General features: G+C 38.0%; 2 protein-coding genes across 2 annotated transcripts in view; both read left to right on the plus strand.

The window, feature by feature from the left end:
* LOC121301659 (myosin-IIIb-like) overlaps positions 1-7,092 on the plus strand; it is a 48,777-nt gene extending 41,685 nt beyond the window's left edge. Inside the window, exons 23-30 of the mRNA XM_041231238.1 lie at positions 2,898-3,059; positions 3,546-3,676; positions 4,006-4,193; positions 4,645-4,734; positions 5,037-5,202; positions 5,338-5,658; positions 6,483-6,553; positions 6,814-7,092. Of these exons, the coding sequence (XP_041087172.1) occupies positions 2,898-3,059; positions 3,546-3,676; positions 4,006-4,193; positions 4,645-4,734; positions 5,037-5,202; positions 5,338-5,658; positions 6,483-6,509 (1,085 nt within the window). The 3' untranslated portion in view covers positions 6,510-6,553; positions 6,814-7,092. The remainder of the gene's footprint in view (positions 1-2,897; positions 3,060-3,545; positions 3,677-4,005; positions 4,194-4,644; positions 4,735-5,036; positions 5,203-5,337; positions 5,659-6,482; positions 6,554-6,813) is intronic.
* A 2,240-nt stretch (positions 7,093-9,332) lies between these two features.
* Positions 9,333-11,875, plus strand: LOC121301797 (C-C motif chemokine 28-like). The gene is made up of 3 exons (XM_041231409.1): positions 9,333-9,483; positions 10,601-10,718; positions 11,175-11,875. Exons 1-3 carry the CDS (start codon positions 9,426-9,428, stop codon positions 11,332-11,334), a joined length of 336 nt encoding a protein of 111 aa, XP_041087343.1. The 5' UTR covers positions 9,333-9,425; the 3' UTR covers positions 11,335-11,875.
* Positions 11,876-14,818: the final 2,943 nt, after the last annotated feature.

Raw genomic sequence — 14,818 nt, forward strand, 5'->3', positions numbered from 1 at the left:
TAACTTTAAAATTGCTGCTTTTGTATTATTATGCGTATACTGTTATTTAAATGGTCTGACTGTGGCAGTTGTATGTGTGACATGCTATACAAATGTATTGTGGTTTGCTATTTTTTTTCTACTATGTACAGTGCTGAGAGAGAGGATTTTAACTAGTCATACTTTCACTCCAACTACATAACCGCTACATTACACAGATTCACATCTTAACCCTTTCAGCAGACTGGGCTACTGTTTACATTTACCCTATCCAAACGGCAGTACATTACCTCAATATAGGTTGAACAGTTTTGCTATTCCCATAATGTGGCTTGTGCTTTTCAGGCAAAATAAAAGCGGATCGAACTTGCATCAAAAACACAAGCCAAGTTAGTGGAAACAATAGGGTTAACCTTGACCCCCACCGCTTTTACAGTTGTGCATATTTGCTTTGTGCTGGGCAAGGTTGCCCCAGTGGTTTCTTGAATCTTGGCTTGTGTTTTTGATATCTCCATGTTAAATGGCAATGCACTTGTGAAAAAACAGCAAGTTAATTAATTTCTAATGTGTTTTTGTTTCCGATATATACTTATTTAATTTGATTGAACTACTTTCATTTTACCTGACTCTTATCTAAACAGTGTTTTAAAATGAGACTGAAAAATAAAAACATTTAAGAAGGTTTTCTTGTTGTTAAAAAGCACTCTGTCTTTATTCCAGAGGCGCAGCACTGTCTGGTGCTGATCAGGGTCTGTGAAACCTGTTTTTTCTCTCTGTCTTTCTTTCACTTAAAAAAACAATGATTAGACAAACATGGATTGACATTTGATTTTGCAGTTTAAATACTGTGTATACAGTAGTCTTATGAATAAAACAATACATTTTTAATTAAGTTAGTTTTTTTCCTCTAAAAACTGTATTTTTGTAAATAGCAAGACAAAAACATTACAAATGTTATTTCAAGCTCGCTTGAAGTTTAATGTTTGAGGTCACTGTCCTCCTAAATTGCTGATCACGACCCCCTTGCAAATGATGTCTCACTGGGTTAACTTCCTGCATAAATAATAAATACATAAATATTGAAACAATGATGTGTATCTTATAAACATAATTTACTGATTTTATGTTCATTCAATAAAAAATATTGTATTAAAAACTCTTTCACTTGATGCCCATTTTTAACACCCCACAATTAATTGCTAATTGCAGATCTTTAAAATCTGTTCTGGAACTGTGCATTTTGCTCAAAGCACATTTAGCAATTTGAGTATATCATTTTACTCAAAGACAGAAGAAGCTGTCTCTTTTTTGCGTTTCGCTCTTTGCTTGTTTGATGCTTTCCATTTCGCAGTTTGACTAAAAAAAATATTTGCTCAAAGACCGAAATAACGTTTAATTTCGTTCTTTGATAATTTGTAAATGCTCAAATTGTGAAATGGTTATTTTTTTCACTGCTTGATTGACCAAATCCTGATTATGAGTGTTACAATTATGTGATTTCTTAAGGTTTAGTATCCTGACTTTAGCATGGTGTCTAATTTTTATATTTACTGTCCCTGATGTACACAACTATCTTAAGATGTTGCTAGCCGATGGTATTCTTAGAAATGTACTGCTAAATCTAGTTTTATTTTAGAGTGTGCTTTTAATTTTATTATTTTTTATTACAATGTTATTGTCATTTATATTTAATTTTTTGTTGCCGCTGTGTAACACAGTTGGTTGTTATTAGGCCAGCAAATAATGCCAAGAAATGTATGTTCTGTTGTTTGTAGTTAGTGAGGTGGGGTTGATGTTGGTGCTGGAGGGTGAATTCTACACAAGTTCTAGCATGTGCTGATGGACAACCTGTTGCTGAGAATTGTACTTGACTTGATATGTGAAAATCAGAAATTAGCAGTGGCAAACCTTTCTATACCTGTGTTGTGTATTTTAGTTTTGCATTTGTACCGTTTTAATGCAGAGGCAAAAATTTATTTACAGTAATCCATTTTAATGCGACCCTTCATTGCACAGTGCAGAAAGAATAATTGTAACCGCTGGGAGTTCGGGGAGCAGGTGCAGGGGCTTCTCCCTCGTTAATCAAGCCAATCTATCAAGTAACCTCACTATTTAAGCCCTGGGTTGAACACTCCTTCTTTGTCTGTTTTTCTGTTTTCCACCTTCCACCGCTCCACCTCTGCAATAGTCTGTCTCTGAGGCAAGTGATGATCACTTCTCAAACTTAGGACCAGCTGAGCTGGCCTCTGCCGAGAGAAAGGTTCTCTGAGAGCCAGAGGGGACCTCCGGCCAGATCTGTCTTTAACAATCTCTCTTATCATTCCAGGTTCCCCCAGGGGCAGCATACGTGCTCCCCAGTCTTAGAGGCCGATCAGTGCGGTCTCACCTGTGAGAGGACAGTATCTCCCTGAGCCAGGGGGCAGCCCTGCACTTTTCTCAAATCTCCATTTTCTATAACTTTTTCCCTTGGGGCCAGCATACATGCTGTCCCTGAGCCAGGGGGAAACCCTGTATTCTTTGCTAACAACTTGCTTCACCTATGCCAGTGTTCCTCTCTAGCACCTTTGCATGTTCGTTTCATTCTCCGTTTCAGAATTGTTGTTGCCCCGCGTGGCTCTGTCTCGGATGTCCGGCCACACCGATCTCCCAAAGCGTAGGCGTTCCTTGTTAGTCGGGGCGACTTCTAGTGTTCTTAAATGTATCCGCTGTCCTCCTTCATTTTTCCCTTGGGGGAAGTAGCACTTGCTTACCAGCCTTGGAGGCCTATCGGTTCGGTCTCACCTCCGTGAGCAAAGGGGAAAGCATGTCATCTTCCTAAAGTCACAAGAACATCATATTGCCAGACCCAGGGCTTACTCTTCACAGCCATCACTACTGTTCTGTGAATTGAATATCTTTTTTTTTTTTTCTGCCTCAAGTGTATCGAGGGTTCTGTTGCAAAAAGAGGTATGTAGCACTTGTTGCTGAGATGAGGCTGAGACGGGAGCAAGAGATGAGGAAGCTTAAACAAGAACAAGAGGAAGAAGAGAAGAGGAGACAACTGGAAATTGAGCAGCTGGAAATGGAGCAGGAGAACCAGGGTAAAGAATATAATTTGATTAATACACTTCTTGTTACAATCAAATATTCAGTAAAATCCACTTTTTATTTGAATAATACAACAGTAAAGTATTATTTCATAGTGAGGCTTCTAACTGGCGGTTACTGAATCGTCTAACTGTATGATGTATTGATATGTAGTTTTCATTGTCAAAATGGTATAGTACGGATATAACCTTTTATTATTGTCTACTGGACATTTAAACTACTGACCCGACTAAAACGATTTGTAGGACCTTTTTTTTTCTGCCGAACAAAATGGTAAAAGTGAAGACAGTCCCATTATTAAACCTACTTACATACTTGTCTTTTTTTTCTCTGATGTGACTTGAGTCGACATTGATTGTTAACTCCAAAAGTAGGGGGGAGTTTGGAAATTGTGCTTCTCCAATGGATTTTTAAGCAAGTTAAATAATCATGGCTGTAGAACGTTGATTAACCAAGTAATATTTCCACCCATGTTATAGGCCCCCCTACAGCCCCTGTTCCTTTTCCAAGAAAGAGAAAACCTCAGCCGAGGCCCCGCTCTGTACCTGTAGAGACCTTGCAGCCCCACCCTCTGCCCCCTGTGCCACGGCCACGCAGTAAACTCCTGGAGGTGACAAATACCTTCGACTTGCATGTATCTCTTTTAAAGGTGTAATTCATTGCTCATAATGTAGACAGTTCTATTTTGTGTAAGCTAGTACTATTTTCTGTCATTCTTCATGTTCCTAGCCTACCTCATACAACATGTGCTCCATACTGTATGCAAAACACACTTTAAGACTTTCTTTTTATACCTTGTATTTGTGTTAAGTTCAGATAAGTCCGTGCAAGATCAGAACAATTAGATGTATTTTACTTCACCTTACCTGGACCAGAGCTGTCCATTAGCTGACATCAAAAATGGTTATTATAATTTGCACTGATACTGTGTGCTTTTAGGCCACTCCATTTGACAATGATTTGGAAAATGGGACTGTCCTGCACATGAATGCTCAAGAGAAGGCTGAAGCTAAGCAGCGCTGGAATAAAAGGTGTAATACTGTCCGCTGGTTTAGGGAGACCCAGGCCAGGAAAGTGGTCAGAAATGGTGCTTTTCCAAACTGGTTCCATGGCATGATCACACGCAGGTTAGTTGTCCAGGCTGTGCTGGGGATGGCATGCCATTGCAATGTGTGTATATCAGAAACAGTTTCTACATTTTTTAACTTTAATTTCTTGAACTAGATCTACATGGTAGTTATTTTGTTGGGTTAAGAAAGTCTAATTTTAAGAACATGTTTCTTCAATTTCAGTGAGCTCTTCTTGATCAGACTACACAGAGATGACCTGTACTGTGGATTGGGGGGGGGGGGGGGGGGGGGGGGGGGGGGGGGGGGGGGGGGGGGGGGGTGGGGGGGGGGGGGGGTGGGGGGGGGGGGGGGGGGGGGGTTGTTATATTGCTTTTATTACTTTTGGCAATAAGCCTATTAAAGATTTAAACAAGTTATCTAGCAAATAAAGGTAGGTCTTCTGTTCCCACACTTCAGTTTTGTCTATTTAACTTCCTGCTAAACCTGTATTTTTTCAATCATTTTGCAGACAAGCAGAAGATTTAATGACTGATAAACCCCTTGGCTGTTTCTTGATTCGAGTTAGCGAGAGTAGAGAAGGTTATACACTAACATTCAGGTATGTGATGGCAGATAGTTTGTTGCATAACAGCACTTTAAGAAGCGAATTTGACTGTGAATCTATAGTATGTATATCGGCAGAATCGCACGTGAGACCGTGGCCTTCGTACCATAGCAGACAGTGTCAACTATTAAGTTTAAAGGAAAGTGTATATCCTGCTCTGTGTACAACGATACAGTATGTGCACGTGTTTTTGTATGTTTGTACTTGTATGAGAAGTCAGTTAAGACAAAATAGAATGTGTAAGAATGTTAACAAATGTTGCATGACCTAAAAAATGTATTCACTGTGCCCTGCAGGGGTAAGGACCGGTGCCGACACTACATGATTGAGATGCAAACAAATGGCAAGTATGTCATTTTAGGAGAGGCCCGAGCCCATCCTTCCTTGCTTGACTTGATAGAGTATCACAAGAAGGTTGGCATCATACCTTTCATGGAGCTTCTCACAGCTCCCTGTGGACAGGTAGGCAGGAGATCTGGTAGAAGTGATGTTTCCCCTGTGTGTATGAAAAAATGTAGTTGTTTCATTAATAGAAATTTTCCATATGTGTTTATGATTTAATGTCATACTGTTTCCGTACACTGCATCCTATTTTAGAGAAGCAATGAGGAGCCGGATTACGAAGAGCTCAAGAACCTGTTACTGATTCCCTCATCCCTGGCTGCTGGAGAAGATTCTGAGCCTCCTGTCCGTCTAGAACTTCTCAAACTCTTTGCGCCTCCGGATCAGAACCAGACGCTAGAAAGACAGGTGCCACCAGTGTTGAAAAAGATCTCTGAGAAGAAACTAAAGACAGAAGCAAAGGAGACCCAGCGGAACTGTTCCGAGGATCATGAAGAGAGCAGTAACAGACGGCACTTCCCTCGGCTCTACCCTTCCATACGCTTAGCCATGAGGGAGATCCAGCAAGTACAGCAGGTGAGGAACCCTTTTTACATTTGAATCCTGCTTCCTTCTAATGCATGGATATATTCAAGATGACAGAAATTCTGTACTACATGTTTAAGAGTTTTGGAAACTTATTGAGAAAAATCTAACATTACTCTTCACTTTGACCTGTCATCCATGGCTGCACTATGTGGGATTTTTGTAAAAAAAAAAAAAAGCTGTTTGTTATTCATTGAAAATAGACCTTCCTTTAATAACTTGCCTTTTTGAATGGGCCCATTTTTCTTTTTAAAACACTAAATAAGTGTAAAAGTGAACATACGCTGTACATGATCATATTACCCCTCCCACAGCAAGTAGTGCTCCGATTTTTTTCTTCAAATTAATGGCATGCTAGTGCACGCCAGCACTTTTTTTTTGTATTGGATGTATTTGTCATGTTTTTGTAAGTTAATGCCAAAGGCATTTGGCAGATAGAGATATTAATTTATATTGTTGTTTTTATAAACCCATGCAGCTTGCTCCCAGAACAGAAAGCACTCAAATAATAAACTAGTGCTGTATAATGCAAGGCATGTCAAGAGTTGGATAAGTTAGTTCTAACACTTAATGATGCATGCTTCCTTCATAGGGCCTTCACAGCTGTTACACAAATTAAACAAACACTTTGACAGAATCATATTTATTAAAAATAAATTATAAAAATTGAAAACTTTTAAATGACAAATTAGATTTGGCAGCTGGTTTATTTTTTTTATTAATTAAGCTACTACCTTTTTTTTTTTTTTCTCCTCGGTTGTTTCCACGATATTTAGAAAACGCTGTACTATAATGAAATATGTATGTTCCCACAGCACTTTTCAGAATGTCCAAAGGATTAAGACATGCATTCAGGATCACCTGCTTTCCATAATAATAAATAAAGGTAAGCGAAAATAGTTTCAAATGTATTGGCCAAGTAATCCATAGACATTACTCTAATTCATTTTAATTTAAAGGAGGAAAAAAAATCTATTGAGTCGGGTTCAATTGAGATGAAACTGTTTATAAATAAATCGCAATTTTAGATATGGTTCCTCCATCACTATTTTCATTTGTGAAACAATAATGAAAAGGCAATGTTCCTATTTGGACTGTTTGTATATAAACAGTATTTTTTTTTATGACCATTTTCTTCTGTTTCAGAATAATTTGACAAAGAAGAGTGCATCAGACTTCTGAACACGATGGGGAATATTAGGATGGGAACATTTATTTATTGATAAATAATTCAACATTTTTAAAAATAATCTGGATATCTTGAATGGTGTCTACATTATTAGTAAGTGAATTAGACACTTAGTGAATGGTGTTTTAGAATATTAATGGGTTTGAATGATTTGTATTAAAGACTGATGTGTAGCAACTGTATATAACTGCGTCATATTTGAGTTTAATTGTGTATATATTTTTATTAAGTTACAAAATAAAGATTTTTTTTTTTAAATAGTATTTGTGTATTTTTATTAAGCATCCCTGCTTCAACAGCTGATAAGCTGTAAACCATTAGGGACATGTTACACTACCTTTCACTATGAGCTCGTACCCCATACGGCTACATTTTTGACAGTCACTTGTAGAAAATAACTAAGGTTAGGTTTATTGACCCTTGTCCTTTCCATATTCTGTGCATCACATATAAAAGATTGTGTTCATACAAATGTAGAAGTGATTATTCCATTTGAATAAGGCGATCTGCTGTAAGCGCTGACACTGCTATTCATTCCACAGATTATTAAATAGATATAACATCCTTGAAACAATTATACAGCTTTTATTCATGAATTTATTTGTCTTCATAAAAGCACCTGCTTTTGAGCTTCCATCCCTTTGACGTTTTCTGTTATTCAGAAAGGCTTTATTTACCTGTTGTTTCAGTCACAGTCGGCAACACTGCACATCTGACAGACTTTTATAGCGTCTGAGTTGTACAGCTATGGCCAAAAGTTTTGGAACACCTAGAATGTTAGGATTGAGACATTAATTGAATAAAATAAAATATATGGCCATAATTTTAGATATTTTATTAATCATGATGTAATCAAAGAAAGTACAAAATGATATCACAGAAGTCTGCCCAGAAGCCATAATGGCAGTACAGTATTTCATGTTCGATTTCGAAATGTCAAATATTTGTTTGGCACTTTTTTGTTAAGTATATGGAAATCTACAAAGCGTTTGACTTTATGAAGCAAAATTAGTTCATTCTTTAGGGGGAGTGCAAAACTTTTGGCCATAGCTGTAGATGCTCAGTTGACAGGCTATTGTTTCCGGTACTGAGGAGAATGAGGTTTAAATGTGACGATTCAGTACAACAGACTTGGAATTCTGTAGCGCAGACCTGGCAGCAGCTTTCTACTTTCAACACCTGAAAAAATGTGACTCATAATCTTTGGAGAAGGTTGCTTATCCCTCCTGAGCTTGAAACACCCTGTTGAAATTAGACCTTGCTGATCTTGCGGTTTATATACATCTCCTGATAGTCGTGACAAACAAACAACTTGAAACTGGCAACCCGGAATGGCATGACAAAACGTGATTTAGATTTTCACAATTCTTGCAGAGGCTATTGAAAGAAACAAGCGCTTTGACACCGCGTATAGATGTGTTGAGATGTCGACTGAAAAGACACATGGATTGGGCACTTTTTTTCTCCACAGCCTTTTTATGCTCTTGATGAAAAAAACGTTTATCTGAAGGCGTGTGTAGGTGGAATGTGTGGGTGTGTTATTGGTACACCAGCATTTGCTAATTCTATAGCTGGTTTCGGTGAATGTGGGTGACACTCCATAATTTGGTCATCCACTAAGGACTTGTATCAGTTTTGAAAAAAAAAAAAAACACCTCTTATAGCAGACAGGTATATTCCTTTTAGAACAGGATATCTGGTAGTACTGCAGGTTAAAGGAAGCTCTATGTTTCTAGGCCTGATTTCCTGTTTGTACTTCCTGGGGTCATTTTGTCTTCTGGGTCGAAGCATGTTATTGGCTGAAAGCATGTCCGTTAAGTCAGGGAAGCAGCTGGTTGGTTAATGACAGGAAATAAGTAATTGAAGAGGTGGGGAAATATGTAATCATATGCAACACTAAATGAAAGCATGACTTGCAAACATATCATGCTTTAAAATAAAATTGTTGACTTGTTTCTTTCAGAACTGTACATGTGAAACTTGTACAAACAGAAGTACACAAACTGTAAAGGTTATGGACATAGTTTGTTATCTACAATCGCTTAAAATGCCCTAAAGTATGTATTATTCCAGTATCTACCGGCTCCTAATCTCATTTTAGCTAATTATTTCTGTGCAGATTCAGAGCTGTTGGATATTTTGCATTTTATCGTAAATTACCTTGCTAAAGTTTGATTTGGGCGTCACTTATATAATTTGCAATTAAACTAAGATGTTTTGGATAATATGCATAAAAATCTAACTAAAGTCCAAAATTATGTACTAGCATTGAAAAATCTATACCATCCTTTGCTCTGAGGACTGCATTCAGTATTCAAATATTTGCAACTAGCATTTTGCTCTTTTTTGTTGTATTTACTGTTACGTGGGGTGAATGTATGTAACTGACTTTTTCATTGTACTGTAGAAGTTCGACATCAAAAAAAAAAATTATTACATGGATTTTAGATTGGTCACACGTTTTTACAAAGTCAGTGGGTGTGGCTTGTTAGAATGAACTGAGTTCCACTGCTGGATGTAACAAGAGAATGTTAATTGCTTAAACAAGCCTCACCACCACAGACACATAATGGATCTGAGGATTTTAGCTCTACTTGTTCTTTTTAGTGCAGTTGGGATAACAGAAGGTAAGTTAGTTTTTTAATCATTATGTGCTTCTCTCCCTGTCTCATCTCTCTCTGTATCTAACATTATTTAAAGAGGCTTATGTGTCAGTCCAACTCAAGTGGATCAGGGGTGGGGAGGGGGGGCAGTACTTGACTCTTACTTACGTCAATGTCTAAAATGTTTTGATTGGCAAGATCGAGAGGCTTTAAAATGATACCAGCATTATTTGTCTAGAATAGATCATCCAAAAAAAAAGAAAAGGTTATCAAAAAGGCTTTTTTTTTTTTTTTTTAACCACCTTTAACACATCGTGTTTGAGTTACATAGCTTTTCCCCAGGAAGATATTTCAGTCAAAACTTTGTCGGACAATTTCGTAAGTTTCTGTTAGTGATTCTGCATATGTCGCCATATAGTGATTTAGTTATGGATAATATCATGTACATGAATGAGACATATTCACAAATTTGGTTACCTTCAGCTGGAAACGCCCAGTATTTAAAATTTTGCAAACCATTCAGCATGACATCAGTTTACCAAAGTGTGAAGATATAGCTCAGATTAAACTCTTCCAAATCCAGATTAAACCACAGATTCAGTAATATTTATAAAGTAATATCAGTTGTTTGACAATCAGATTTTAGATAATGTGCACAGAGGGACTTTGGTGTGAGTCAGACATGGTGTTTGTTCAGCATAGTTAGAGAGATGACAGCCCTCAACCTTTGCCACTGCCCATCAGCTGATATATATAGATATTATATATGTGGGGGTCTCAGATTGTCCTGAAATATCTATTAGGCGATCGTCTCACAAAACCCAACTGGCAAGAGGCCACATGTTTTGTCAGTACACTGTTGTCATTTTTATATCTTCAATTGACCATTGCTTTTACAAAATTGTTCAATAAAATCATGTTCAACTACATGTTGGGGTGTTTGTCTTGATCTCCTGACACACTGTTTCAGGGAGGGTCAGTGAGACATTTACAGTAACCTTATAAAACACAGAAAATCAAAAATAATGGTTGTTTGAAAGAATTTTACAACAAAGTTTATCTACTCCATTTGGGGGGAAATTAAAGCTGTTTCTGTTTGATAAACTGATGTAAGAAATTAAAGTGATGTTGTTTGTTTCAGCTTCGCTGGCCAGTTGCTGTAGTCAAACTGGGACAAGTATCCCCATGAGGCTGTTAAAAAAAATTAACAAGTTTGACATACAGAAAAGCGATGGAATCTGTGACATCAAAGCTGTTATGTATGTAATATATAGTAGATTAACAAAATATATTATATTTTCAATGTAAGCTACAGAACATATTTAGGTTAGATGTACTATGTGTATTTTTGCAATTTGTTTAAAATTATTTCAGCAGGGGAAAAAATGGGATGATGCAGGAAAATCGCTGGTTGTTGTTTAGTTAGAATACAAGTGAACGCTTGATTTTTTGGCTGATTCCAGATTAACTACTGCTTTTAACATTCTTCTTAGGCATGCAGGTTGAAAATAATGTATAGGGAAACATTAGTAGCTGTTGTACCTGGGTGACCTTGGCAGAAGTGGTGAATTGGCAGAGGTTCAGAGAGCAAGTAAATAGCTGAGCTTGGGAATAATTACATGATTTTCTTGGATAAAAATGACATCTGACTGTCAAAACCATGAAACCAAGCTTATTAATAGTTTTTTTGTTTCTTCAACAATTCTTCACTACAGTCTGCACTATCGAAGGAAGAAATTCTGTGCAGACCCAGAAAACAGCACTCTAAAGAAGTGGATCAGACACAAGTCTGGAAGAGTAAACCGAAAGCACCGTCGTGGAATGAAAAACAGAAGGAGAAATGGAAAAAGAAAACTAGAAGCCACATTCTACTGAGATTAGAAGCAATATTGAAATGCTTACCCAACTTAACCTAAAGAAAAGTAGGATGGGTTACATTTGATATTTTAAAATTTCCATGGTTACTAAGCCAATGTGCAGTGTCTTTACAGCTTCACAAGGTTTGGGCATTTGTAATATAAGGATCTGTTCACAAAGCTTTAAATAGAGTCATTTAAAGAAGCCTGCTTGAATGGATTTAATTAAGTTTACTATGCACAAAACTGTTCTAGAGTGGTCAAACAATTTACGAAAATGTATTTCCCATTAAAATAGAATTTAAATAACTAGGATATATTCACAAAATTGTTTTTTTTATCCATTTTGATCATACAATCAAGATTGAAGTTTGCATTTCCATCTGTTTATAGTTTATTTTCATTTTCTTTTAAACTGTGTAACTCCAGATCATGTTTGTATACTCTTTAAAAACATTTCTTAAAACTTTTGTGAATAGGGCCTACTGGACTGTTAAATGTAATATTCTTAATGAGGAAGTGTTTTAAACTTGGGAAGTCAAATAAAGTGTATTAATGAATTAAAATGGCCTGGTTTAACTTATTTTTTTTCATTTATTTTTTTTGTGGTCATATTGTTTAATATCTTATTACTTTGGGAACAGGATATCCTTGTCAGCTGTTCAGTAGCATGTGTTTATATTGTGTGTAAGTTTATAATGCAAAATGAAGCTGTGGAATATGAAGAGAATACTAGCAGTGCAATCAGCATGTGAGCTGCACTCTTATTCTTTAGTAAATGTACAATAGGCATTTCACTTTTGAATATATTCTGTAGTAATATTGAATTGATGTTCAAAAATATGTGTTCATACAAAACAAAACATTGTACACTTAACAAAAATATAAACACAACATGTAAAGTGGGTCCCATGTTTTGTGAGCTGAAATAAAAGATCCCAGAAATTTTCTATACGCAGAAAAGCTTATTTCTCTCAATATTTGTGCACAAATTTGTTTACATCCCTTTAGTGAGCAGTTCTCATTTGCCAAGAATATCTATCTACCTGACAGGGGTGGCATATCAAGAAGCTGATTAAACAGCATGATCATTACACAGGTGCACCTTGTGCTGGGGACAATAAAAGGCCACTCAAATATGAAGTTTTGTCACACAACACAATGCCACAGATGTCTTAAGTTTTGAGGGAACGTGCACTTGGCATGCTGACTGTAGGAATGTCCACTAGATTTGTTGCCAGAGAATTGAATGTTCATTTCTCTACCATAAGCCGCCTCCAATGTCATTTTAGAGAATTTGGCAGTACGTCCAACAGGCCTCACAACCGCAGACTACGTGTAACCATGCCAGCCCAGGACCTCCACATCTGGCTTCTTCACCTGTGGGATCGTCTCAGACTAGCCACTCGGACAGCTGATGAAATTGTGGGTTTGCACAACCGAAGAATTTCTGCACAAACTGTCAGAAACCATCTCAGGGAAGCTCATCTGCGTGCTCGTCGTCCTCACCAGGGTCTTGACCTGACTGCAATTCGGCGACGTAACCTACTTCAGTGGGCAAATGTTCACCTTCGATGGCCACTGGCACGCTGGAGAAGTGTGCTCTTCACGGATGACCCCCTGTTTCAACTGTACCGGACTAATGGCAGACAGCGTGTAAGGTGTCATGTGGGTGAGAGGTTTGCTGATGTCAACGTTGTGAACAGAGTGCCCCATGGTGGCGGTGTGGTTCTGGTATGGGCAGGCATAAGCTACGGACAACGAACGCAATTGCATTTTATCGATGGCAATTTGAATGCACAGAGATACCGTGACGAGATCCTGAGGCCCATTGTTGTGTCATTCATCTGCCGCCATCATCTCATGTTTCAGCATGATAATGCACGGCCCCATGTCGCAAGGATCTGTACACAACTCCTGGAACCTGAAAATGTCCCAGTTCTTCCATGGCCTGCATACTCACCAGATATGTCACCCATTGAGCATGTTTGGGATGCTCTGGATCGACATGTACGACAGCATGTTCCCGCCAATATCCAGCAACTTCGCACAGCCATTGAAGAGGAGTGGGACAACATTCCACAGGCCACAATCAACAGCCTGATCAACTCTATGCGAAGGAGATGTGTCACACTGCATGAGGCAAATGGTGGTCACACCAGATACTGACTGCTTTTCTGATCCACGCCCCTACCTTTTTTTTTTTTTAAGGTATCTGTGACCAACAGATACATATCTGTATTCCCAGTCATGTGAAATCCATAGATTAGGGCCTAATGAATTTATTTCAATTGACTGATTTCCTTATATGAACTGTAATTCAGTAAAATCTTTGAAATTGTTGCTTGTTGCGTTTATATTTTTTTCAGTGTAATAAAAATACTGGTCATGTATTGTAAAAAACAAAACAAATACTCAATACTGTTGAGGTAAGTTATTTCAATACTTCTTGGGGGATAGTGAATGTTGTATAACAGGGGTCAGCAACCTCAATGTAACCAGGGGCCGCTTGGGCGGCCCACAAAACGACTTGTGGGCCGCAACCAACAAAACTGAACAGTTTTTAAGTCAATTGTCAGGCTGTAACACATTGGGTAAAGCACACAGTACAATTATACTGTATTTATTTAAAACAATGGAAATCTTTGAACAAAGACATTACTGCTATACCGCTGCTATCGTCTTTTCAGTCAACAATCTTAAACCACACAGAATTCAAACAGTGCTTATCTGTGCAACACCAAAGATAAATAAGTATTTAAATGGGTTTCATTTACATTTACTGCATAAGCATTGATTACGTACTTCTACCGTTGGCTGCGTGCCTTGGAACTGTTGTCTAACAACCACTGACAGACTGTGTGCGGTGTGAGAAAATTACTCCGGCAACAACACCACAGAAGCTGGTGCCAAGTCAGCGGATCTAATTAATGTTTTTTTTTTTAAATAGAATACATTGAGAAAGAAACTCAGAGGGGCAGCCACAAAAACCTCAAATGGGCCGCCATTGGCCCGCAGGCCGCCACTTGCCGACCCCTGCTGTATAACACCGCACTCAAAAACTTAAAGGAGCCAACCTTAATTGTGACAACAAAATAACACTGTGAAAATACTTTTTAAAAAATGGTTACGTCGTTCACCAGGTTCTTGTGGAAATTGCGCCAGTTGTTAAGATGTACTTTACACTGGATGCCCCTCTTAAAAGCATGTATTTTTGACTGAACTCCAGACTGCCAGAGCTGTTCCAATATTGGAATTGGGATACACCAAGATGTGTAGTTAAGGAATTCAGTGTGACCCTTTTCTGTTGTTTCTAGATTGTAGATACCTTATCAAACCACAGGTTTGAACACTAGACATCCTGAAGGGGTTGGTGAAGGTCAACCACACCAGAAAATGGCCGATACCTACGCAATATGGCACTGAAGATAACAACTGGAGTCACCATCAGAAACCCAACTGGAAGAAACAAATTGCATGAGTCTGAGAGCAAGAAGACCAGC

This window comes from Polyodon spathula, chromosome 2 (assembly GCF_017654505.1).
Source record: "Polyodon spathula isolate WHYD16114869_AA chromosome 2, ASM1765450v1, whole genome shotgun sequence".
NCBI classification, from domain to species: domain Eukaryota; kingdom Metazoa; phylum Chordata; class Actinopteri; order Acipenseriformes; family Polyodontidae; genus Polyodon; species Polyodon spathula.